The 25,956-nt window shown below is 36.3% G+C and overlaps 1 protein-coding gene across 14 annotated transcripts; it reads left to right on the top strand.

The window, feature by feature from the left end:
* Positions 1-12,293: 12,293 nt before the first annotated feature.
* Positions 12,294-25,229, top strand: LOC104598977 (2-oxoglutarate (2OG) and Fe(II)-dependent oxygenase superfamily protein). Of its 14 annotated transcripts, XM_088900841.1 has the most exons (7): positions 12,294-12,650; positions 13,173-13,204; positions 15,517-15,723; positions 23,355-23,444; positions 23,547-23,671; positions 23,905-24,003; positions 24,494-25,229. In XM_088900841.1, exons 1-6 carry the CDS (start codon positions 12,425-12,427, stop codon positions 23,978-23,980), a joined length of 756 nt encoding a protein of 251 aa, XP_088756967.1. In that variant the 5' UTR covers positions 12,294-12,424; the 3' UTR covers positions 23,981-24,003; positions 24,494-25,229. The 14 variants fall into 14 exon arrangements, with proteins under 14 accessions (XP_088756967.1, XP_088756965.1, XP_088756964.1 ...); XM_088900839.1 differs by having other exon boundaries at positions 23,355-23,671; positions 24,888-25,229; XM_088900838.1 differs by having other exon boundaries at positions 23,355-23,671; positions 24,703-25,229.
* Positions 25,230-25,956: the final 727 nt, after the last annotated feature.

The following is a 25,956-nucleotide window of genomic DNA, read 5'->3' as shown; positions in this document are numbered from 1 at the left end:
ATTTTCCGGTTACATTCTCAACCATTGATTTTAATTCAAATCAATGGTTCCAATAAAATGATATATATCTTAAAAGTCTAAAATCACACTGGTGGCGCTTTAAAAGTATTTTTAATGGTAAGTTCATAAAAGCCCCTTAAAACAAAGATGTAGTGGCGTTTTATACATGCATTTTTATGACAATTTAAAATCAGACGCTAAGCGATTTTTCTGCATATATAATGGCAATTCTTAAAATCGCCACTAATAGTAGTGTTTAGTGGCACTTGAATAGATGTTACTATAGAAAACGCCTCTAAAAATGATTTTCTTGTAGTGTGGATTCCGTTAAGGCAAATTCGTACTTATATCGTTCCAACAATCTTTTGCAACCTTATATTGGGAATATCTCTCCATGAAGTAAAACACATAAGTACGAAGATATTTTCAATGCAAGGCAGTAAAGGCTGTTTGAATGGGTTTTGCCCTGATTAAAGCCAAACTCGATGGGGAGGGGTGGTGTCGGGGAGACCCAAAAGATTGTCAAATCCTTAACAACTAGTTTGCTTCATGGGGTATAAAAGGGAAGAAAAATACCTAATGAATTATGGGCCTTGGTAAATTTACAAATTGGTCCATATTTGCTAGCCAACTAGCGTTGAATTTTCCTTCTAGGTCATTTTCCCAAATCTATTGCATTCCAAATTATACAATTAGTTATGATTCATGGCCTCCTTGTGTGTGTGTGATACAGATATAATTCAATAAAACAGTCTGAACCAAATGAAAAGAAAAATCATTCCATGGTATGGGCTACTCTATTTGCACTCCTTTAAGGTGGAAATAAATTTGCTCTTGGAAAAGTTTGCTCTTAGTGATATGATCCACTTTGGATCCAGTGCATTTGGACTTGAAGGGATTTTTTCTTCAAGTCCAATTACATATTGACACATCACCATATGCTGAATTGGAGTAAACATGCAACATGTTGAAATGACAACTCTCTAAAAGCATTTTTCTTTGTTATTATAGCTGATAAGGGCAATTTTTTAGCCCTAATATCAATAACAATAATATTTTTTATATAACTTCTAAAGTATGTTAACTTTTTTAATATATAAAAAAGGGCAAAAACAATGTTCATCTTCTTCCTCCTTCAAACCACTGAATAAATCTATCTCAAGCATAGATCTCTACTTTTTTGTTCACCCTTATAAAAAGAAACACTGAATATCCATAAGTTCTGATTCACACTTTCACATGCCTCGCTTGTTGTATTGTTCCCCCTCTGATTATAAAACTTGAAACAGCTACGAACTACACAAAAAATCTCTACTACAAGACTATAAGCTACAGCTCTTAATATAATCGTACAAGAACAAGATTACAAGAAGAAAAATGCTTCTTCTTTTTTTCCGATTTTATTCAAAATTTCCCGGTTAGTTTTTCTTATAGGAAAAATTAATCCAAACCCACCACACCAAGCTCATATATGAATAAAAAAATAGAGAGTACAGAAAATAGTGAGGATTGCATAGTAGGGAATGATTCTAATCTTATAGACCAGTCTATCAGACTGTAGTCATAAATTTGAACTTCTATTTTTTGTGTGGCTATATTGAACGGTTTTATTTTGGTACTAGTAATTACGCACATGTGTTGCATGTGAAATTTTTTTCTTCATATTAATTACTTGAATTTTAGATATATCATAGTTAATATAGAAATTGAAAATTAACAAAAGTAATAGTATGATTAAAAATAAACTTAAATATTTATTATTTAATTATGACACAATGGGTTTCTTTTAAAAGTTTGATCATTTACCCACCATCTATATAAGAAAATATATTTGTTTTTTTATTAGTTTTAAATTAAGAAAAATTTATAGTCGGAGTCGGTCGTACATTTAAAATTAGGCTACAAGTTAGTCCATACACCAACAAAACTCTAACAACTAGCTCTACATTTCAAATTATAAAAATCATCACCATGTCATTAGAGGTTTATTTGGTTGTTGCCAACATGGGATTCTTAATCCATGTTGAACACGACAAAAATATTATATTGAAATTGCCCTTTAATGTTGGTTGATTGGAAAATAAAAAAAGGCTTTTTAGTCTCTCTCTCTCTCTCTCTCAATCTCTTACTATCTCACTCACAGTCGTCTTTATCTGCTCAACGACTATGTGATTTGAAAATAAATAAAAACGGTTTTTGCTTTATGTATTACGTTATCTTATCAATTTCTCTCACTATCTCTATTTGCCTATCGTTCTTCCTCAATCTCTCCCATTATCTTTCTCGATCGATCTCTCATTCTCCCTTAAATTATATCGTTCACCCTCAGTTTCTCTCCCGCTCCCCCTCTCATTCTTTTTTAATTTTCTTACACACTTATATGGCATTAATCAGATCGTATAAAAAAATGAGACCAACTTGGTATAGTTAAAAAATCATTACACCAATTTGATAAAAATTCACAATAAGCTCTTGGTTATGAAATTTACACCAATTGGAGAACGATAGAGATTGATGGAGAATGAGATATTGACCGAGAGGGAGAGTGAAGGAGAAGAATGAGAAAGATTGAGGGAGAACAATAAAGAGAGAGAGAGAGAGGGAGGGAGGGAGAGGTTTTGATTTGACTACAGACTGAAGTTGAGATAGTGGGAGAGACAGAGTGAGAGAAAAGGGAGTGAGATCGAGAGATAAAAGGAGTGGAAGAGAAACTAAAAACTATTTTCAGTATAGTTTTTTTGCTATGTCCAACATGGACTAAGAGTCCCATGTTGGCAACAACCACATAAGCATTTGATGACATGGCAAAGGTTTTTATGGACCAACGTACAACATAATTTTAAATATACAACCGACTTTGACTATAATTTTCCCTTTAAATTATATATTTCATTTACATTATATAAAATATTTTTTACTCATCACACTTAATTTTTGTTAGTCCATGGTATCATTTGACTCAAACCACTAACCCTCCATCTAAAAATAAAAATTGTTTGATTTTTAGGCTGACATTGAATTTTGTATTACATTTCCATCATTGATAACTTCATTTCTTATGTACAAAACTTACTTTTGTTCAATATAATGAATGCACAATATTAGAGATGTACCCAATATTTTTTTTATAAATATATAACATTAGATATGTGCCCAATTTTTTTCTATCTTTTTATTTTTGTGATTCTTTGTATTTTCTATTATTAAAAATTTTATTATTTGACTATGACATCATTTCATTTATAGGTAGATTTTGACATTGGCATTCCATTTTCATCATTAATAAAAATACTTTTTACATTTCATAATTATTTATTTTAATTTTTTATTATTTAATTTTGACATTATTTATTAATCCATTTGACCTTAAAGGGTCAAATTTCTTACCCACCACCGGGAGGGAAGAAAATAGTTTTGTTTTCAAATTACTTTTCAAAATATTTATTTTTATACTATTAAAATTAATATTGTGAATTTAATTACAAGAATTTAGTGGAGGAAAATATATCTTAAATATAGGATTTAATGAGAGAGAATAGGAAAACATTTTTATTTCCAATTGGTTTTAAATTTTACACTCCATTTCCATCATTAATAAAAATATTTTTTATTTATCATACTTATTATTGTTTAATATATATGTTAAAAATGTTTCAAACTTTTTTAATTTATATATTTTTTTCATTTTATTTATTTTATTTAATTGTGGAAACATGGATTAACCCATTTGACCCAAAATGATTTAATTTCTTACCATCACTTAAATGAAACCACTATTTTTTCTAGGTAGATTTTAAAAGTATAAGCTTTTATGTTATTGGAATTATTAATATATTAAGTATGGATTTAACTAATAGAACTTAATGATGAGAAGAAACGAAAATGACTTAAAAATATGATTCAATGAACATGAATGCAATCTAATAACTTAAATGTTAAGAGTTAATGAGTGAGAATTTAATGCATTGAATATTTTTAAACTCATTTAATATCAAGATCCCATTACCCTATTTGCCATCATTTTTTTTATCAATAAATTTAAATATAGAGGGATAAATTTTATCCTTAGAAAATTCCAGGAATATTATTAAGGCCATTTGTGCTTTTTAAAGTAGTATAGATATGTTGATGAACAAATGGGTTAGTAATTAATCTAAGAATCTAAACAATACTGAGAGAAACCATAAAGGAAATATGAGGATGCATCAATCAATCTTTAATTTAATTCCTCTAGGCATAAATCAACAAACAAAACCCAACCCACTCCATTCACCGAAGAGCTACACCTAGACGAAGCTGACGACATTGATGACGATGACAATCTCCTCATCATCTTCGGTCCTTGTGTTATTCAAAAAGCCTCTATTTATTCTCTACCACTCGAACGTACTCGTTAAATGTGATTTTTTCCTATATGTTGAGCCCTTATTTCAAGGAAACCCGTAAATCTAGAGTTGTCTCTCAAGATCTATAGTTGAGAGATAGAGAATCAGATGTTGGTCCGATCGCCTCATTAAATGCGAGAAAATTTATTTTGGAATGTAGGTCATAGGCGACTATGTTGATTTATTCTCTTCGTTAAATGTGTGGAAAATTATTCTGGAAACCAGATATTGGACCAACATCTGAGAAAATTTATTCTAGAACGAGTATAGAGATTGGGGGTATACCCCAAGAGGAAGAGAAAATTTATTCTCTTGTTTCCGCATTTGGTTGATTTATTTCCCATATTGTTTCTGCCTCTTGGGGTATACCCCCAATCTCTGGTTTTCAGAAATAATGACTCAGATCTTGACTTATTCTAGAACGAGTGCAGAGAAACAATTCAGATCTTGAGTTGGAAGAAATCACATTTAATGGAAGAAATTACACCCATAAACTCACATTGTGGGGCTGAGCCGAAGCAAGATGGAAAACATATTTATTAATCTTGAGAGATATTTATTCGGTGGTTTGGAGGAGGAAGAAGATGAACAATATTTTTGCACTTATTTGATATATTTTTTAAAAAGTTAACCAAATTTAGAATTTATTTTTATTGATATTAGGACGGGAAAGATAGGGAAACCAACACAAGGTTTGTAAAGGTTTCCCTACCTTTCCTTTTCTTTCCCTACATTTTCCTTCCAACCAAACATAGCATAAGAAAATTCAAAGCAAGGAGAAACTCAATGTTTGTTTCTCCAAATGTAGGACTGGGCTATTCAAGAAAGCTGAAAAACTAGGCCATCTCGGCCATCATCATTCTTCTTCATAATCAAAACCAGTAGCGCCCCGAGCCAAAATCATTTTCTCTCTGACGTTGATTTGGATGGTTTTGAATGCGATGAGACGCGTATGGGAGCACCAACAACAATAGAAAGAATCCATTGTCCCTTCTTGGTCTTTTCTTATGGATGAAAATTTAGTTGGAATTCTGCCTTCCTCTAGAGTTTGCAATATGTTGATATCAGTTCGAATAATTTTAGCGAAAGCAGTTGGTTGGGCTTTTCAAGACTATGAGAGTTTTTGGTGTTTAAGAATAGCTAGGAATGGTGACGGGGCGGAGCACCCCCTCCCCGTCCTCACCCCGAAGTCACGATACCTTGCCCCATATCTTTCCCGTCTCCGATGGCTGGGTGGGGCATCCATTCCCCATGGGGGACGGGGAATTTCCGGATTTTCTCCGCTTCAAGGCAATTACTTAAAAATTATCTATTTTATAGACAATTTATACATAGGATAAAGGAATTTGAGGGTATTTTATAATTGAATTATAATACTTTTGAGGTAATTGAAAAATAAAATTATGGGATCCTACGATTTTAAAAATTTAGGGAAAACTTAGAGATATTTTAAATATCAATATTAAACCTAGAGATATTTTACTAATTTACCTTAAAGTTTGGGATGGGTTCAAGGAATTATATTCAAAACCCATCCCTGCCCCATACCCGCTTCGGGGAAAATTTATTTTCCCCGTCGCTGCCCCGTCCTTGTTTAGGGTCGGGGAAAACCCGCCCCGTTCGAGGTGGGGCCCCGGTTTTATGGGGGAAATTGCCATCCCTAGGAATAACTTGAGTGGAGAAGTCTTTCCATCCATATTCACTGGGATGGGCCAAAGAATGCATCGTCGATGGCTTCTGCATTCATGAACGCTGGTGGATGTTGTTGGGCTAGGGTTCAATGGAGGAAAATAAAAAATGGGAGGGAGTTCTAAATGAGGAAGACTGGTGAACTCACTTAGAGTGTTTTGTCCTTTTATGTCTGGCTCAACAAGATGCCTTAAGTTGATGTGTTCAAATCATCCCCCACAAGATTGCCCCCCACAACGTCCCACAGCACATATCTGCCATATATTGGGAACATCTTCCAATGATAATACCAGAAATGATGATGTTATCATCGAGAGATGTTCTTGATACACGGCCGGAATGTGCTGTGGGACATTGTGGGGTGCTGATTTGATCTCTCACATTTGATGGCCAAAGGCCCTTTAACATTACATTCTACTCGGCTACTGGCCATTTCTGGTTGGTGGATTCACGCATTCCAATAAACCCACGGCTTCACAGAATGCGGATTCAAGAACCCACATCGGAAGAAGATGGATCAGACGAGAAAGAAGAAGGAGGTCCGACAGAACCACGAGCACAGCTCCAACGTACATTCCAAAGCATCGCTCAAATGTTACCCAAGAAAGGGATTTAGTGGCCCTAGAGTTACACCACATATCTTGCACGCACTCTCTGCCGCAAAACATGGCAGCACAAACTGGGGAACAGCGTTAGGATCTCCAATGATCTCTATGTTGTGTTTCTTTTCTTTCAACTGAGTTGACTATTGAATGATTCCTAAGGCTCAATTCAAAAAGAGTATAAATGCAAATATGTACAGTACAAATACATATAAAATACAAGGTTTTACGGTTTACATATTTGTATCTGTACACCTTCCAAACTGAGCCTAACAAACTAATACTAATACTCACCCATCACATATGACTCCATCGTTGAGTGTCGATGGAGGAGAGTCACCAGACTTTTACAAGAAACAATTTGTGTTCAGTTTATCCTACACCTATATCGATTATTGGACCAGTTGGTGAATGTCTCATATACTTTCTCAATTTGTCTTAAATGTAACATTTCCGAAACATTTCGGAAAAGCTGATAAGTATCCCCATGGCTACACCCATATATAAAGTAGCAGAAAAGTCACCCAGAAAATTCTCTGTTTTTTATCTCTTCTATAATTCAGTAATTGCATCCGGCTATTTGTAATTTTGTATTTTTAATGAGTCTATAGCCCTCGAACCCATATACTCATCCCGAAAAACCTGATCAAGAAGAACCCATATACGCTGTTTGTAAACAACATAGAGTGTTCTTCATCCTTAGCACTCCATTTTCAAGGGAGGTTATTTTACTGTATTTTCGTCAGAAAACCACAATCATTAGGTCCTTCCTAGCAAATGCATGATTTCTAAAAAAGAGAGTTCGGGTTTTAAAAGAGGGTTGATATAGAATAGAGAAGGTTTTCAAATTCAAAGGTTGGAAGCTTTTCATTTATATTTAGGGTAAAATACAAAAACCTCCCTTATAATTTCATTATAACAAATACCTCCCCTTAATATTTGAGAAATTTAACAAAAATCTCCCTTCTGTCATTAACCCAAATAGAGAATGTATACATTTACGAAATTACCTCTAATGTATCATTTAAAGATACTATATTTGCCCTCAATCAAGCAACATCTTGTTCAGATGCCTGGCTGCTACAAATCCCCTCAATCTTGAGTTTACATCTCCGCCTCACACCACATCCCCGCCGTGTATTGAGAACATCTTCTGATGATATACCAGAACCGATGATGAGATGTTCCCAATACACAGCAGAGATGTAGTGTGGCTCTCTGTGGGGCGGAGATATGAACTCCTCAATCTTCTACGATAATGTGGCTCTTTTCCTGTATCTCTGTAGCTAAAATCTGTAGTGTTTGTATTTTCGTCTTGAAGGTTGATAAATCCAGAAACCAACTCCTATCTCTGTGGGTTCTCCATTGTCTCTGGGACGTATTTGGAAAGACAGAGAATTTGTTGTTCGTGAAATGAAATCTGGAATTGCTTGAAATTTGATCATTGTTAGCATATAGTGCATGACATCTCTACCACATGAACCACAAATGGTGTCTCACTTTACCTACTTTCTCCTAAACAAAAAAAAAAGGCGTCTCACTTCTCCACTGACGTAAGTTTCAGCGGTGAAATAAGCAAAGGTGGTTCATTTCACCGGAAGAATCAATGGTGAAAGAATCACTGCAAAGCAACGTTTTCGAACTGTCGTTGATCTGGATGGTTGGACCGTTTGGTCCGGGAACATTCAGGTAACTGGTTCTGTTTTATCTCAAACCCGAAATTTGGTTAAAAACCATTAAAAAAATCAACAAACCATTGACCCAAGCGGTCGACCCATTCAACGTTTTTTGACCGTTTATTTATTTATTTTTAATTTTGCTATCAGAACGGACCGTTCATTCGAACTAGATGATTGAACCATCGACCCAGAAACCGGTGGCCAGAACGGTTCCATTTATGGGTTGTTTTTTAAAATGTTGCTACAACAAGTAGAAATATGTTATTCTCTTCCTTAGTCAATGGATTAGGGTTTCAAGGGTTAGAAGATTGAAAGAGTTGATGTTCTTTTGGGGTTTCTCTCTTTTGATGGATTTCGAGTAGAACTCCTCTCTTAGAATCGATGAAGTTTCCGAACAGGGTTTCTCTATCTTGGCATCGATGGAGTTTAGGGATGGGAATTCAAAGGGAGAGGATAAAAATCGAAAGGGGGTGTTTGTTGAATTTAAATGGGGTTATTTAAGTAATTTTGTATGTTAAATAATTTATAAAAGGGTAAAACTGGTATTGAAAACAAATGATGCATCAATCTAATGTTTTTCGTCTGGTCATCAGTAACAAAAGGGAGGTTTTTGTCAAATTTTTTAAAAGTTTAGGGGAAATATTTATTACAATGAAACTATAGGGGAGGTTTTTATTATTGTTAGAAACTTTAGGGAAAGTTTTTATATTTTATCCTTATATTTATTTTATTTAACCATGAAACAAGCTTTTAGAGAGTTGTCATCTCAGCTAAATTCCGTAATGTGTTGAAATAATGTAATTGGACTTAAAGATAATTCCTTAAGTCCAAACGCACTGGATTTGAAGTAATGTAATGAGTTGTCATAAAATACTAACAACAACACTAGGCATGCCTATCATGCTACACACATGATTAGTGATATTTCCTGAAAGTTTGCAGCAAACTTTCCTCATATCATGGAGAATGGCTATACCTAACAACATGCATGGGACCACACATATACATTTAGTCTTGTAGTGAAGCCTATAATAATTTGCATCTATTGCCACTTCAATGGGCTGGTCTGGTCGGTTCATCAATTAGATGTTCATAATGTACTTCTCCTTAGTACTCTTCATTAGACTATCTACAAACATCATCCCCTGATATTCCGGTTTTTCTGGTTCGACCGTTTGATCCAATCCAATTTTGAAAACAGTGGTCTAAAATTACAAATGGCCCTTTATAGACTTAAACAGCCCCATGAACATGATTATATAAATTATACACATATTTGTCGCGGCTTGATTTCAATGGCTCTAATTCTGATGGTTCATTAATTCTTTGTGTTACACATCTGTCCTATGTTATAATTAATGTATGTTGATGACATAATAATTATCGGAAGCATCCGTGTCACCATTTCTAAGCTCTTAGCTGATCTATTTGTTGCATTTGCCTTAAAGAGGTCTTGGTAGCTTTCATTTCTTTCCTGGGGTCCAGGATGAGCATACAACCTCTTCCATGCTTATCTATCACCAGCAATATGTCATTGATGTTCTCAAATGGTGTAATATGACGGAGTGAAATTTGTCTCTACTCCACTTCCCAACAACTATCGATTATTTTGAGAGGATGGTGAGCCTCCCTCGAATTTGTTTCTGTATAGAAGTCTTGTTGGGAGCATCCATTATATCACCTTTATTCACCTGGATGTGGCTTATGTTACGAATGAGTTCACATCCGCACCCCACAATGTCCTACAGTGCATCTCCGCCGTGTATTAAGAATATCTCCCAATGATAATATCAGACCTGATGATGTCATCATCAGGAGATGTTCCCAATACAAAGTGGAGATGCACTGTGGGATGTTGTGGGGTGCAGACCTGAACTCGCCATGAACAGGGTGACTCAGTTGATGCATTGTCCTACTATCTCTCATATGGCAGTAGCCAAGTGCATCTACACTATTAAAGGCACCCTCACTTTTTGGAAGTTCACCTCTCTTCATCATGTGGTTTACTCCGACTTTGATTGGGTTGGGTGTTTAGAGATCATAAGTCAATGGGAGATTTTGGTCTCTTTCCAGGCAACAATTTAATATCTTGGAGTACTAAGAAGCAATCCTCGGTGGTTCATTCCAGCATTGAAATGAAGTTCTGAGCGCTTGCCACTATGATTGTTGAGTTTATTTGGGTTTAATAATTGCTCTATGACCCCCGGCCGGGGTATGATAATGTTGGAGCACTTTTCTTGGTTTATAATTCAATTTTCCATGCTCGCACCAAACATGTTTAGGTATACTTCCTTGTATGATTGTAAATAAAGTTCTTGATGTTTGTTATATGTCAAATAATCAACAATTGCCCCATGCAATTTGGATCATATATAGGCATGACATTATAAGCACATTTAAAGCAATTGAAAAAAAAAGATTAATATCTACTTTTTATAATTGTCAAAATATTTATCAAAATTTTAATCCGGTTCCCGCTCGATGTATCCACCAAACCCCTTCCATCAGCTCGTTTTCGGTTGCTTAGGTACAGGCTTTACGTCATTGATCGAGCATTTACTTGTGGGAGTATTAAGGATACGCGTGTGAATGACTAATTCATTGGCTGTGTCATCAGTGTTTCAACCTTTTATGCCCTTTATATTTATCTAATTGTTATCATAAGTTGTAACCTCACATGTAACGTGTTAATCCCATATTCTATAACTCTATAAATATAGTTATGTACCTGAGTATTATACACGGTGAATGCATATACTTCAATCCTAAGATTATATTCTTATACAATTTAATATTTATAAAGGTTTTAAAATTGATTCGGAATTGGAATCGTTTTGGTCACTAGTTTTTAGGCCAGTGATTCAACCTCTTGGTTTGAATGAACAGTTTGTTCCAATTTAAAAAAAATAAAAAATAAAAAGGTAAAAAATTATTGAATAGGTCGAATGAATCGATGGTTCGACCACTTAAATCAGTGGGTTATTGACAAAATTAATAGTTTTTGGCTAAAGACTGGGTTAAGGATGAAATAGATCCGGTTACCTGGACAGTTTTCATGATGAAAGGTCTGATCGTCCGGGTTAACAACAATTAAAAAACATTGATATTTATAATTTTTATTAAGGTTTATATTATAAATAACAAAGTTTCAGGCTGTAATTATTATAGCTAGTTATAGATGTCAAGTATAAGCACGTCAGATCCAATTCTCCTAATTGGTTCACTTTTGGATTTATATTATTGATATTGGTCCAACCTATCATGAACCAGACCCGACCCATTGACAACTCTAGATTAATGGGTGGGGACAGAGCGTAATGCACATGAGGCCCACTAACCTTATTCACCTCATGGTCCCCACCTCTATGTTAGGAGACGCTGAAAAAGAAAAAAAGCCTACAAAAATGTTACATAACAGAGATAAACATCACAATATTAAATAAACATATATTAAAAACGTCTCCCATGAATAACAAATACAAGGACGGACGAAAGATGTTTCCAATACAAAGTGGGATGGGGCTGTGAGGTGCATTCTGTGGGAATAGATCTAGACTCGTTGAAGGAGGAATTGGAGTCTGTTCCTCACACTGACCTCACAGCCACATCTCATCTGCATTGAGAATATCTCCGCATGAACAATAAATATAATTACAGGAGATGTTTGCATCTCCCACTGTGAGGCCAAAAGATGCTGTGAGGTCGATGAGAGGCAAGCTCTGTGAGGAGAAGATTTGGACTCTTTAAGGAGGGGTAAAAGTGTACTTTACTAAATATGTTAAACACAATGGTTGGACAGTATATTTAAGTCAATTTATGTTTTAAATCAATTTTAGAAAATTCAGGATATGTTTAAGCCTTTCACCCAAATTATTAACATTAACGGTAGTTTGGGGTTAAAAAAATGTAAACCTGCACATACTTGTTAAGTGGCCGTGTGCTCCCTCCAGCTGGGCCTCGGCCTTTCGGCCCGAGCTTGTGAAAGAGGGGGGAAAGCAAGGGCTATTTCTTGCCTCGTGGCTCGCGCGTATTTTTTCCCTCCTTGTTTCGCGGACTCAGTGCACTGCAAATGGAAGACCAGAAGCAAATTTTAGAAGAAGTATTTGGCGAATCTTCAGATAAAGAAGGTGAAGGAGAACAGCAGTCAGGAGATTCCTTCGACGAGGAACAATCAGTGAACCAGAGCGAGAAAAATCCTATTTGGGAACGAATTGAAGAGATTAGTGGGCTATGGTTGTATAGAGACTTCCTCTCTCTTGAGCGCCAATCTTCGCTGCTGTCTGCAATCGAAAAAGGTTCCCCGTCGTGCTCTCTTTTCTCCATTTTCATGTTTAGTTACTTGTTATCCAGTTCATTTCTATGTACTGTCTCTTTGTGTAGTCGTGTGGTACTATGCTTTTGTGCCCTTCCATCTATCTCATGCTTATTTGGATTGGCTTGGACTCACAAATCAATGAATGTTTCATTGTTATTCTCAGCTCTCAGGTCATTTTTTTTAGAGGATATGCTATTTGAAATATTGGACGTACTGTCCCAATTCCCAAACACTCTTGGACGTTATCGTGTTTTTCTTTTCCTGTAAACTTATTATACACCCAACTCGGGAAACAGGAAAGATCTGCAGTCTTTGTTTGGAACGTTATTGCTCTAAGAAATATCAACTATATGTCGAACCACATGTTCGGTGTACTTATTCCTCATTTATCGTTTTAAGTTACATAGGTTTTTATTTTTGAAGTGAATCAAAGGAGTACGAGTTCACGGGTTGGTTTGAAATGCCAAATTCTAACATAGTTAGCTATCTTATGTATTTGCAGAAGGATGGTTCACTGAAGCTTCCCATAATCAGGTAATATTTTCTCTTTTTATGCTTATATAGTGCACATTTTTCTTGTGAGACTGTCCTTTGACAGTCTATTATAATATTATCTATGTTCACTGACAGAGATTTCTACAATAATTATAATACCACAAACAAGTGCAAGGGACATTCATTTTGTTTTTCCATCTTTTTGATCTTCATTCAATGACTTGATTTATATGCATGCATATCTACTGACTCAGTTATGACAACATAAGTTAAGAGACAAGACTGCATTACAGGCTTCCTAATTCAGTGATATAGTAATATAGTTTAGCAAATCCCTTAGATGTCTCAGTTTGGAAATAAACCACTCCAGTTGCCAAAACATATAAGTATTGTCATTTCTTTAAAATGACTTTTGGTCATGCCATATGAAGGTCTAATCACCCACTATCTTATTATCCTTAACCAACCACTACTGTTGGGCCTCAAGGAGCTTATTCTTGTGGAGGATTCCAAATAGAAAAACGTTAGGTGGTTGAAATTTAATTATTAGCAAATTTATCCTTCTGTCCTTTGGTTCTTCATTTATACGTACACCAAAGACAAATTACCAACTATACATGCTATTTTTTGTTTCCTTGAGGGTTAACATGATTCTATTTTATGACATATTGTTGCTTATGGGATGCACTTCTATGTGGCTACATTTAACTAGATATAATCTAGACTTTATTCATTCTCCTCTTCCCTCATTCCCAATACACAATTTCACTAAATATTGAACTAGTAAGGACTTGAAACTGAGTTAATTGGACTGACACAACCTCTGTAATTCATGATATAAAATGAGAGCTGTATATCTTCTGAAGTTGTTTGTGTTCTTAAACATCATATATCCTACTGCCTTTTGTCAATTTGATGAGTGTTTTAAAAGTGCAAGGCCAAAGAAAAGCACAAGAGCCTTCTAGTGTGAGGCACAAGGCAAGGCGTGTGCCTTTTTGAGGCATGGTGCAATTTTTTGAAAAATATCTTTTAAAAGTAGTGACACATTAAAAAATGCAAACCTTAATTCCAGAAGAAACAAAATGTTTTAAAAAGCCTATTGGCTCAAATTGAAATGAATAACCATAACATATAAAACCTATTCAAAGTGAAAATGTGGAAGCGAAGGCAAACATTTGTGGATTTTAGTTGTACCTAAGTGATTCAAGCACTAACATTTGGTGGGGTGTGGAACCCAATCTGCCTTTCCAAGACAAACTTTCTTGTTTGGGTTTTGACTCTAAACAAGGGTCTCTCAAGAGTCAACTTGGATAGGAGAGGGCTGCTGGCTGCATATCCCTGATCTGAACTGTGGCTTGTGTGGATTAGCACCAGAGACAATTGACCACATTTTTATCCACTGCCACATTGCTTTGAAGATTTGGGTTGGGTTGACTGGGTCATGCCTAGCTCTGTCAAGGACCTGTTTTACTGCTGGAAGCTGTCTAACCTGAAGAGAAGGGGAAAAAGCTGATCTGGAGCACCATACCTGCGGCTATTCTTGTGACCATTTGGTCTGAGAGAAACAGTCGTATTTTCTGTAACAAAGCAAGAAACTTAGACGATTTGATACAGATATCTGTTTGTAAGCTTGCATCTCGGTTGTCAGTTAGACCTGAGTTTAAGCATCAAAATGTATTTCAGATGCTTTACTCTCAGTCAGTTTGGAGTCTGTAATGAGTTTTCCCCTCTTTCTTCAGTGAGGTGTATTGGTGGGAAGTTGTTGTAAGGCTTGTAACCTTTACTTTTTTAATCAATAAATTCTTACTTACCTTCCAAAAAAAAAAAAAAATCAAGCACTAACAATTCAAGAACGTGAAACTTACAGTCTATGCGTAGAGGCCACTTGAGATCCTTTTTGCAAGAACTAAGGTTTCATGTATTTGATTTTTTTTTTTTTTGTTTTTGTTTATTCTAAAAGTAATAAACCATGACTAGTGTACACACATCAATAAAAGGTAATTTAGAAGTTGATCAATCATTATAAAGTTGTAAAACACATAGGATCTACAAAAAGAAAGGCATATTTAAATAAGGTGCATATCTGGGTTGAGGCGCAAGGTGCACCCGATGCAGTAGGCTTGTGACTTTCAAAAGGGGCTGTGCTTGGATTCAAGGGAGGATTTTAACCCATAAAGTCATTGATCAAATTATAAGAAAAATCATTACAACTAGGGACACGTGTATTTTGGCATGTGAGTTTCATGTTGTAGAGCAGGTTGTCATTACTGCTTGATGTGCTTAACAGATTAATTCTTTTAGTTTTTTTTTTTTGTTTTAAATTAACTGTGCTTAATCTACTTTACCTGTAGGCTATGAGGTTTGGAGATCTTCCTGCATGGGCAATTGAGCTTTCTGAATCTATTCGTAAAGCAGTTTGGTTTTGTGATATTTCTGAGTGTGGAGATTCATCAACATGTGATCAGGATAAGGAAGAAGTTTGCCCTTTGCCATCAGATTTATTGTGGAGAGAGCCCCTCTTTGATCAACTAATTGTAAATGTATACCAGCCAGGTGAGGTGCGCATTACCTACTCTATGATGAATTTATGACAACAATGACGTTGACAATCTGAATGCTCCACAGATCCCTCTGCACATATACATAACTTGTTAATCCATATTATACATCTATTGTGACTTTAGTAGTAATGCTCCACAGATACCTCTTATATGTTATGTGGTTATATACTTATATCTACAATGTTGTATTACTAATAAAGAACTACAATTATGTCACTGATCAAAAAAGAACTAGAGTTATGTCCATAGTAGAAAAACTGGATTACAACTCTATATATTACCTCCCTTAGCAACAATTTTAACCTTACATGGAGAAAAAGTCCAAACCATGTGCATATCTTAAACCATGGAAATCCTTCTTGGTAAATGTCCAAAAAACCAGCTTCCTCTTGATCTTCCCTATCACGACAAAGTTGATCTGACGTCTGACCAGCCATGAAGGACCAGAGCTAAAAAGTTCATAGGGATGAATTCATTCCTATTAAACAGAATGATAAAATGGATCATGATCACATGTGAGAAGGAAATGAGAGATTAGCTCCTCCTCTACACAAGGAATGTCTGGATGAGGTGACTGATGGTTGGTATGTTGTCTATATTTCTATCTATATAAAGAATGTGATTTATTTTTTATTGAGCAACAAAATTACCCTTGAACAAACAAATTTTGCTTTGGGCCCAGGGCTTTGCCCCCTCGCTTTGCTCACTTGCCTCCGGTCCAACAGCACCCCCCTTTTACTAGTTTTTGTTTTTCATCATTTACATTTATAAATTATATTATATTAAAAAATCTAATATATATATATTAAGTAAAGCAATTTTTTTTTTGATCAGCAAAGGAGAATTTTATTTGAAATTAGAGTTAAAAATTTTTACAACTTTGTGTATGGGATTAGAGCTCCCACACTATTACATATTTCTGTCCCTCTTTACATTGCAGCCCAAAACAATTGTTGTCTCAAAGCCCCTTGTTTAGCAAGATAATCAGCTAGCCCATTTGCACTCCTTCTAACCCATTTGAATTCAGCCTTTACCTCCCTTGCGACCTTTTCCACTTCCCTTATCACTTGTTTGAAAGTCCACGGAGTAGTTCTTTTGTTTTTAGCTCAAGAGATGATCACCTTGGAGTCCCCTTCAACCTCAATATGCCTCATTCATAGTTGCTTAGCTATCTTCAGTCCTTGTAGCAATGCCATTAACTCAGCTTTTAGAGAGTTGCCCAAGATCTTGAAAGATATGCAAAGATCTTACCCAATGAGCTACTTTAACTTTAATTGTTTCGATCACCTCCTTCATTGTTCTACTCTTGTCCAAGAATATTCTGTTATTCCTTTCTTCCCAAATCACCCAACAAATAGCTGCCTTTGTAGCTTTCCACATAGCCTTCCCTCTTTTCTTTGGTTGCCTCAAAAAGTCTCGGTTGAAAAGTCCTGCCACATCTTAAGTAAAGCTATTTTTACCGTACTGTTGCACAATTTAAACCATTCAAAATACCCTCTTTGGCACCAGAAGCAGCAGCCACCTGAGCTAAAAGTCCTGATAGATTCCAGACCTATATCTTGATCCTTGCATTTTTGACTTTCCAATCTGCCCAAAACTTTTGAGGAGCTTAGAGTTTGTTTGCCTTTTTTTTTTATCAGAAATGATAACTTTCATTAGAGATAAATTAACTTGAAATACAGAATTCAACCCTTATTAGAAAAGGTTGATCCAATAAACATCAAACATTACAGCACTGCCCAAAAAAGACTCTCCCTTGCAGTCCCTTGTTTTGCTAGGGCGTCAGCAAAACCATTTGCTGATCTCCTTACCCACTTGAACCAAACACCCACCTCCCTTGTTATGCTAAGAATTTCCCTTATCAGCTGTCTATATTGCCAAATTCCCAGCTGCTCTGATTGCATCCACCCAATTACCAATTTGGAGTCTCCCTCTATCTCAATCTGCTGTAGCCCCAATTGTTTGGCCAGTTTTACACCTTGATGTAGTGCCAAGATTTCCGCTCTTAAGGAATCTCCAACTCCTATTGAACCTGAAAACAAAGCCATTATCTTGCCTTCATTATCTCTGAAAACACCTCCTATACCAGATGGGCCTAGATTACCTATAGAGCTTCCATGAAAGTTCAGTTTCACCCTTTGTTGTGCCGGTGGGGGACCAAACTTCCTATAATACAGCTTTGGAAGTAGTAGTAGATGCCACAATACCCCAACTTCTATAAATGTCTTCAACTGAGAAATCCTTAAAAAGATCACAGGATTTCAACCAATGGATAACCTTAGTAGTTATTCCTTCTACAACCTCTTCCTTGGATCTACATTCAACTGAGAAATCCTTTAAAGATCCTATTGTTTCTTTCCTCCCACACTGACCACAATACAACGGCTCTAGTGGCTCTCCACATAATTCTTCCACGAACCGTTGGTTGCCTGTAAAAAGTTGGATCAAAGAGGTTCACCACGCTTGAGGAGGGAGTCCACCTTAAAAAGTTTGTTTGCCTATTTGTATGAAATTTTTAACTTTCTCTAGATTCCCCAACCCCACGCTGCCAAGCAAGAACTATTCTTCTATCCTCTCATCTCCTTCCTGCTGAGCCTCCCTGCATAGATAGGGGTGAGCATTATCCGGTCAAAACCGAAAAATTGAACCAGAAACTTTGGTTTTGGTTTTTTTGGTTCGGTAATTTCGGTTTTTGGTTCATTCAGTTCGGTTATTTTGTTTTTTTGGTTAATTCGGTTCGGTTATTTCAGTTTCAGTTATGTTTTTTGAATTAGAAATTTGGTTAACAAAAAAAAAACTGAATTAACTGAACATTTCTATATAACATGTAATATATAATATATAATGTTAATATATAATATAATGAAATTTGATATATATATATATATATATATATATATATATATATATATATATATATATATATATATGTAAAGAACACTGATGTGGACCCCACAGTATTCGTATGGCAGCAATATTTCTGTTAGATATGACAGTGTTAGTTGGTAGTTATTTCAACTTTATTATTAGTTATTTCTTATTCTATTTTCCATGTAAGCAATAAGGGCAATTCAGCCCTTTTACAGTTAGCCAATAGTTATAAATACTAAGAGAGGGTCGGCAGAAATTATGACCTACTCTCTCTCTCTTTTCTGAAACTCTCTTCGTGTACTTCTTTTCTTCCTCTCTTCTCTTCTTATTTTCAAATTTTCATCCTTTTTTCTTTTTAATTCAAGACTGATTGTAGTCTAGATCGACTACTTGGTATCAGAGCCGACCTAGGAGCTCTTATGCTAGTCTGATTAGGCCGACTACATGAGAACCACCTAGGTTTGGAAGTTTTTCAACAAGGAAGGAGGATCGGCTAATTCTTGGAGGTTGTTGGTAGTGTGCGGCTGCTACTAAAGAGATTGTAGAAGTCTGGGAGAGTTCCAACAGCCAGGAGGAATCAGAAGAAGCTTCGGATCCTCAAGATTAGGGTTTTGCATCAACCAGAAGGTGGCGGCCAGAGATTTTTTCATAAAGTAAGCTTTTTCTTGTGATTCTATTCAGAAAAGATAATCTTGGTTTAGTCTGAGAGGTGCGACTTCAGAGTTTTTGTGTTTTCTTTAGGGTTTTGAGAGAAAACCCTAAAATTCAGAACTGCTATTTGTTTCAGATCAGAATTTGAACTGGTTTCGTTCAGAATTTTGTTTCCTGTGTTCTTTGGAAGAACTAGGCCGGCTGTTATAAGTTGTTTGGGTGCTGTTTCTCCTATTATAGTAATTAACAAGTTTTTCTTATTAGTTCTTGATCAAGAATGGAGTTCAAGAGTCAAGGGGAAGGTGTTTCTGGGACTAGCAATTCTGGTACAATGTTTGAGAATACCTTTCAGATTACAACATTTAAGTTTGATGGATCAAACTACCTAGAATGGGCTCAATCGACCATGATGGCCATTGGGGGTAGGGGAAAACTGAGCTACTTGTTGGGAGATGTGAAAGAACCAACTAAGGAGGACCAAACCTATACCAAATGGGTTCAGGGGAACTATTTGGTTATGACATGGCTGTGCAACTCTATGCAGCCACATATCAGTCGGAACTATTTGTGGGCGAAAACAGCTAAGGAAATCTAGGATGCCATGAAAGAGACCTATTCCCAACCCCTTAATGTTGCTAGGGCTTATGAACTGAAATGTGAGGTTAACAACCTTAAGCAAGGAGAGAAACCAGTCTTGGTTTACTTCTCTACACTGAAATCTTTGTGGCATGAAATTGACCACCTAGAAACACTTGAGTGGGAAAGCCAGAAGGATGCACAAACTCATAGAAAGCAGGTTGAGACTAATAGGGTTTTTGAGTTCCTAGCTGGTCTGAATCCTAAGTATGATATTGTGAGACAACAACTACTGACAAGAGACAGTGTGACCCTATCACAAGTCTACTCCTTAGTGCACAGTGAAGAGACTAGGAGAAAGGTTATGATGCAGCATTAGTCCTTCCCATCAGCCTTGGCAGCAGTCAAACCTAAGTCCGGGGGTGATACGGAGAGGGATATAAAGAAGGAAGACAAACAAGATCTAGTATGTGAACATTGCAAGAAACCCAAGCATACTAAAGACACCTGTTGGAAGCTGCACCCTCATTTAGTCCTAGCAAAACTCTGAAACAAAAGGGGTAATGGTAATATGGCTGTTAATACTGATTGTGCCTCCTCATTGGACACAAAAGGCACACCCCTAGACACCCTAGCTGCTGTCTGGGCTGCCTTGACTCAGTTGGAAAAGGAAGTTGGCAATTCAGCTCAATCATCTCAGCCACCATCAGCTCCCACATCAACTTTTGCTCATTCAGGTACTCGGGCCTCAGCTTATCATGCTTCAGCTCCAGGTAACACTGAACATTGTTGGGTAATAGACTCAGGTGCATCTGACCATATGACTGGCTTGCCATCATTGTTCACTACCTATCACTTATCTTCTGGCAGAGATAAGGTGTCCATTGCTGATGGTTCCCTTGTTCCCATTTCTGGCAAGGGAGACATCAAGTTGTCTAATGCCATATCCTTATCTTCAGTTCTGCATGTTCCTAAGCATAATACTGATTTACTTTCAGTTAGTAGCATTATAAAACATCAGAATTGTTCAGTAACCTTTTTCCCTGACTGATGTGTTTTTTTAGGATTTGGAAACAAGGAAGGTGATTGGGCCTGGCCGTGAGACGAATGGGATCTATCTGCTTGGAGAGAGTTCACATTGGGAAGATAGTGAAGATAGGAAGTCTTTTGTTTCTCAGTCTGTTAGCCAGGTTATGCTTTGGCATAATCGGTTGGGTCATTTATCTTTTCGGTCTTTGAAGAGTTTGTTTCCTGATTTATTTGAGTCTGTTCAGATGTCCAATTTGAGATGTGAGAGTTGTGATCTTGCAAAGCATTGTAGAACATCTTATTCATTGAGTAATAAAAGAAGTAATAATCCTTTTGATATTGTGCATACCGATGTTTGGGGTCCTTATCACATCACTGCTATGGGGCGTACAAATATTTATTGTTGTTTGCTGATGATTATACCCGCTTTTCTTGGGTTTACCTTATGCATTCTCGAGATGAGGTTCCTACTTTGACCCAGATCTTTCATCAGATGATTTTAACCCAATTTGGGGTCAAAATCAAAATCTTCAGATCCGATAATGTGAAAGAATACTTTGCCAACCAATTAGCCTCCTATTTGCTTGACCATGGGATTATCGACCAAAGTACTTGTCCTCATACACCACAACAGAATGGGGTTGCTGAGAGGAAGAATAGGCACATATTGGAGGTGGCCAGAAGCATCATGTTTAACTCCAATGTGCCTATTCATTTCTGGGGAGATGCTATTTTTATAGCAGTGTATCTCATTAACCGAGTTCCTTCACAGGTTTTTGACATGAAGCCTCCATTTACCCTCCTATACCCTGATAAAGACTTGTTTACTGTTCCCCTTAAAACCTTTGGTTGTACTTGCTTTGTTCAGATTCTTGGACCTCATCGTTCTAATTTTGATCCTAAGGCCTCCAAATGTATTTTTCTCGGTTACGCACAAATTCAAAAGGGATATTGCTGCCAAGGGTGTTAGTATAAATGTACTCTTCAGCTTCAACTTACCCATCAACAGATCAGCAACCTTTCTCCACTCCACAATTGGCTTCTTGGCTTCAACCACCAGCACAGTATCTCAATGTTCTTTCCTGTAGTTAACCGTCAGAGTTGGATTGCTTTGACTGTGTGCCAGAGCGAAAAAACCTTGCTTAGGAACCTCATCATACTGATCAGGCTTGACTGATATTTCTTCTTCTTCAAGTGTCTCTCCTTTTCTTAAGTTCTTTTGATTTAGGAAGATCTTCAAAACTTCAGCAACCCCTTTCCATCCTTGGCTATTTTTTCCTTCAAGGAATCACACCATCTGTTTTATTCCTTAAGCAAAAAAGCTCTTAGAGAGCAATGAAGGACCCCTTGGCGTTCCTTTTACAGTCCTCCACATACCTTCTTCGTTCTTCCTGTACTTGTAGACCTTTCCTTGCAACTAACCTACTTCCCTTTAGTTGCTGCCTTAGACACAAAATCTCTCACCCATTCAAGCATCCATAAGCCTTCCACCAGTACTTTTGCCATCTTTCTTTTTTTCACCTCTAATGTAGTTGAATATAAATATAAAAATTGCTATAAAATAAACAAATTGTGCTCTTTAATGCATAAAATATTAGAAGTTATTTTAGTATGATAAACAGAGTTATAAACATAAAATAAAATAGAAAATAAAATTTAAAAAAACATAAGTCTCATATCAAAAGAATATATATGTAATAAAAAGAAAATATGTAAGTTGGCTATAAAATAAAATAAATTTTGTGTACCTACATACATAAAAATTTAAAAATAATATTTATACTTTGAGGCTTATGCCTCAAACCGCCTTGAGGCTTACACCTCGCCTCTTCAGCACCCAACACCTCACCTCCGCCTTTAGCCTTTTAAAATCTTGAATAGGACCAATCAACAGATGAACACTCCAACTCTTTCATAAAAAAGTTATAGCATTCCTTCCTTCCCATAACTCCATAAAGAATGAGATCATAGGTGGCAATATTAGCTTCCCATATCCAATACCACTAGAAAATCTATAACTGTGTAAAAGGACTTCACAGAGAAACAACCATCCAACCCTACTTTCCTAACTCTTGTATCCTGTCCAAGGCACAAAGAGGTTCTCTGAAGGCAAACTAAGAATTCAATTAGTAAATTTATTTCCCAATCTACTACATGATGCCAGAAGCAAGACGCCCAAATCATCTGCCCATTTGCTCTGCCATGAATAAATACTAATTAGAAATTTAAAATTATAGTAGAAATATAAAATTTGAGGAAACAAATCTGGAAAATCCGTGTTCCTCCCAATTTATTGAATGTGTCCTTTCTTACAATGAGTTTTTGGAATGTTTTTTTGCTGACCTAGCAGCATCATCAGTATACTACAGCAGTGTTGTACGAAGTGAATAGTGTTGCCTGTTGGCAGTTGGAATGGTGTCCCAAATATTAGCATGACTAATTTGACTAATTTGAGGTGTCCTTGTAATATCGGGAAACTAATATACTTTGAATTTATGCAGGGAATATGTGGACATGTGGACCTCATGCGTTTTGAAGATGGGATTGCCATTGTCTCTCTTGAATCAGCGTGTGTGATGCACTTTACACGAGTTAAGAATGAAACTAGCAACATTGGATATGATGGGAAAGAAGATACTCTTATGGTGAAGATCCCTGTTTATCTGACCCCAGGATCTCTGGTTATCATGCAGGGCGAAGCTCGCTACCTTTGGAAGCATGAGATAAACCGCAAGCCGGGGTTTCAGATCTGGGAAGGGCAAGAGATCTGTCAGAAGAAGAGAACGTCAATTACATTGAGGAAGCTCTGCCATGCCAAGTAAGCCTCTTTATGCGCCAAGTAGATGACATTTAGTGCATTGCTTGTATCAGTGTGTAAGCCTTAGGGTCTGGTTACAATATTGCTTTTCCCACCTTTTCTCTTCAAATATGTGTTTATTTTTGGCGGCTTGTTTTTACTCATAATGCTGGGTTCATGCAAATACAACTCAATTGAAAATAATTTTTTGGCTGAGGCTGATTACTCTACATGTTACATACATCAATGCACAGAAAAGCAAAGGTAAGAGAAAGAAAGGAAAAATTTCTCCTTCTACTGTCTTATGTGGATCATCAATCATGCGAATAGATCTTACATAACTTCGCTCTAAGGTGTGTCCTTTGGTCCATTTAGTTATTATTTATAAATTTATTTGAGCATAACCCAATGCACGAAATATGCGATGCTATGAGGATCCATAGCTCTTGACATGACTCATCTTCTGTTTCTGTACTTGCAGTAGTAGAGGGACTTGTCTCTTGTTAGAATACTGATGATTATTCCACCTTGCTGAAGTGTTTTACCTCGTAATCATAGCCATGTCTATTGTGAACCTATATAGTTCATTTTACCTCACTATCCAATGTATCCAGTCATCCAGTGATGATTTCACTGGGACACAAGAGTGTTCTATGAGGCCATCTGTATAATTTTCCGACTGTATGAAAGGATGCAATACATGCAAAATCAAATTGCTTGTATACCATATTCACGGTCTCCATCACCCATAATCAATCAAATTACTGCATCTTATTTAAAGTAGTGCTCAAAGTCCAATTGGTAGTTCCTCCTTACTGTTAGAATATGTGTGTGTTTGCCTAGGTGAGTGAGACCATATGACCGAGAAGGGTTGAGCGCAGGCAGATAAGTATGTGTAGCCAAAGGTTTTAGATGATCTGGCATAAGATGAAAAATTACTTCGATCTTCTATCAAGGTTTCAGTGCAATGGATCCCTGGGATGTGGCAAAATAGAAGGCATATATTTTAGCATAATCTTGAATTACTGTTGGAGTCTAATCTTGCTTTCCAGAAAATAGATCCGGATGACTTTCCTGAGGAGGTGGCAACTCAATATGTTTCTCTATGTGGCAAGTGCTGAAATAACTTCACACGTAGAAAACTGGAATGGGCAAAATATGCAGTAAATGCTGGGAGAAAAAGATTGTATTAAACAGATATGGAGACAAACTATCTGATATTTGTATTCTCTTGCAGGGGATGGTATTAAATTAATGAAAGCCAGAAACAGAAACAGGTTGAGCAGCATATATTTTTCCTTTAGTTAAGATAGTTTTTTATTACTTAGACCTGAGAGCAATGTTGTAAGACTCAACCGTTCACAAAACCAGAACAGGTTGTCAGGTCATGGGTCAAATGGTCTGACAGCAGGGTCAACCCAGTGACCTATATTTATAAAATATAAAAATATATCCATGTTATGACGTGTATAAGAAAATAAGTTGTGGTCAGATGGTGTGTGTATGTATACATATTTGAATCAATTTTCTAGATATACATATTTATTTGATGAATATCAATAAGTTAAAAAGACAAAAATAGACACAAATACCAATAAATTATAGTGTGTTAATCTATGCAAGGGAGAGAGATCACAGGTTCAAATCTCGTCATTTCCATTTTTATGATCTATAATAAACCAGCGTGACCTGGGTTGGTTGTTAAAACCCGGTTAGTTTTCAACAGTTCCTGGCCGGTTTTCAATGGTTCTCCTGGATTTTTGGCAGGGGAACTGTTTTTTCAGAAATTTGATTTGAAAAACTAGTGTTCCAAAAAACTGGAATGGCAACTGGTTTCTGGTTTTCATGGTCCGAACATCCAGTCTTGTCTGGTCGAAGTCTTACAGCATTGTCTGAGAGTTTGATCTAGTAGAGATGGATGGTCAGTATGTATTAAGTCTATGTTTAGGAGTGCTTCTGTTAAAAATAATTGCTTAAAAACAAGTACTTATTCAAGTAAGTACTTATTTGCATTTGGCACCCAACTTTTTTAAATGGTTATTTAAAAAAATAAGCGCTTATTTTATATTGGGTGTTTGGTAGTCTTTTTCTCCAATAAGCATTTGTGACCAATGTTTTAAAAAATGACCCGGAATTGGAACTGTTTTGGCCACCAGTTTCCAGGTTGACGGTTCGATTGTCCAGTTCGAATGAATGACTTGTTTTGACAAAAAAAAAATAATAATTAAAATAAAATGTCAAAAACCGTTGAATGGGTCAAATGAGTTAATGGTTTGACCGCCTGGGTCAATGGGTTGTTGATCGAT

This window comes from Nelumbo nucifera, chromosome 3, assembly GCF_055504915.1.
Source record: "Nelumbo nucifera cultivar China Antique chromosome 3, China Antique-T2T, whole genome shotgun sequence".
NCBI lineage: Eukaryota > Viridiplantae > Streptophyta > Magnoliopsida > Proteales > Nelumbonaceae > Nelumbo > Nelumbo nucifera.
Note: the sequence above shows the minus strand (reverse complement) of the source record. Positions and strands in the feature narration are given on the sequence as shown.

Coding starts and splice junctions, on each gene's coding strand:
- LOC104598977 (XM_088900839.1), top strand. CDS start 12,425: ATGGAAGACCAGAAGCAAATTTTAGAAGAAGTATTTGGCGAATCTTCA. Junction 15,724..23,354: donor ATGTATACCAGCCAGGTGAG/GTGCGCATTACC, acceptor GAATTTATGCAG/GGAATATGTGGACATGTGGA. Junction 23,672..23,904: donor AGGAAGCTCTGCCATGCCAA/GTAAGCCTCTTT, acceptor ATCAATGCACAG/AAAAGCAAAGGTAAGAGAAA.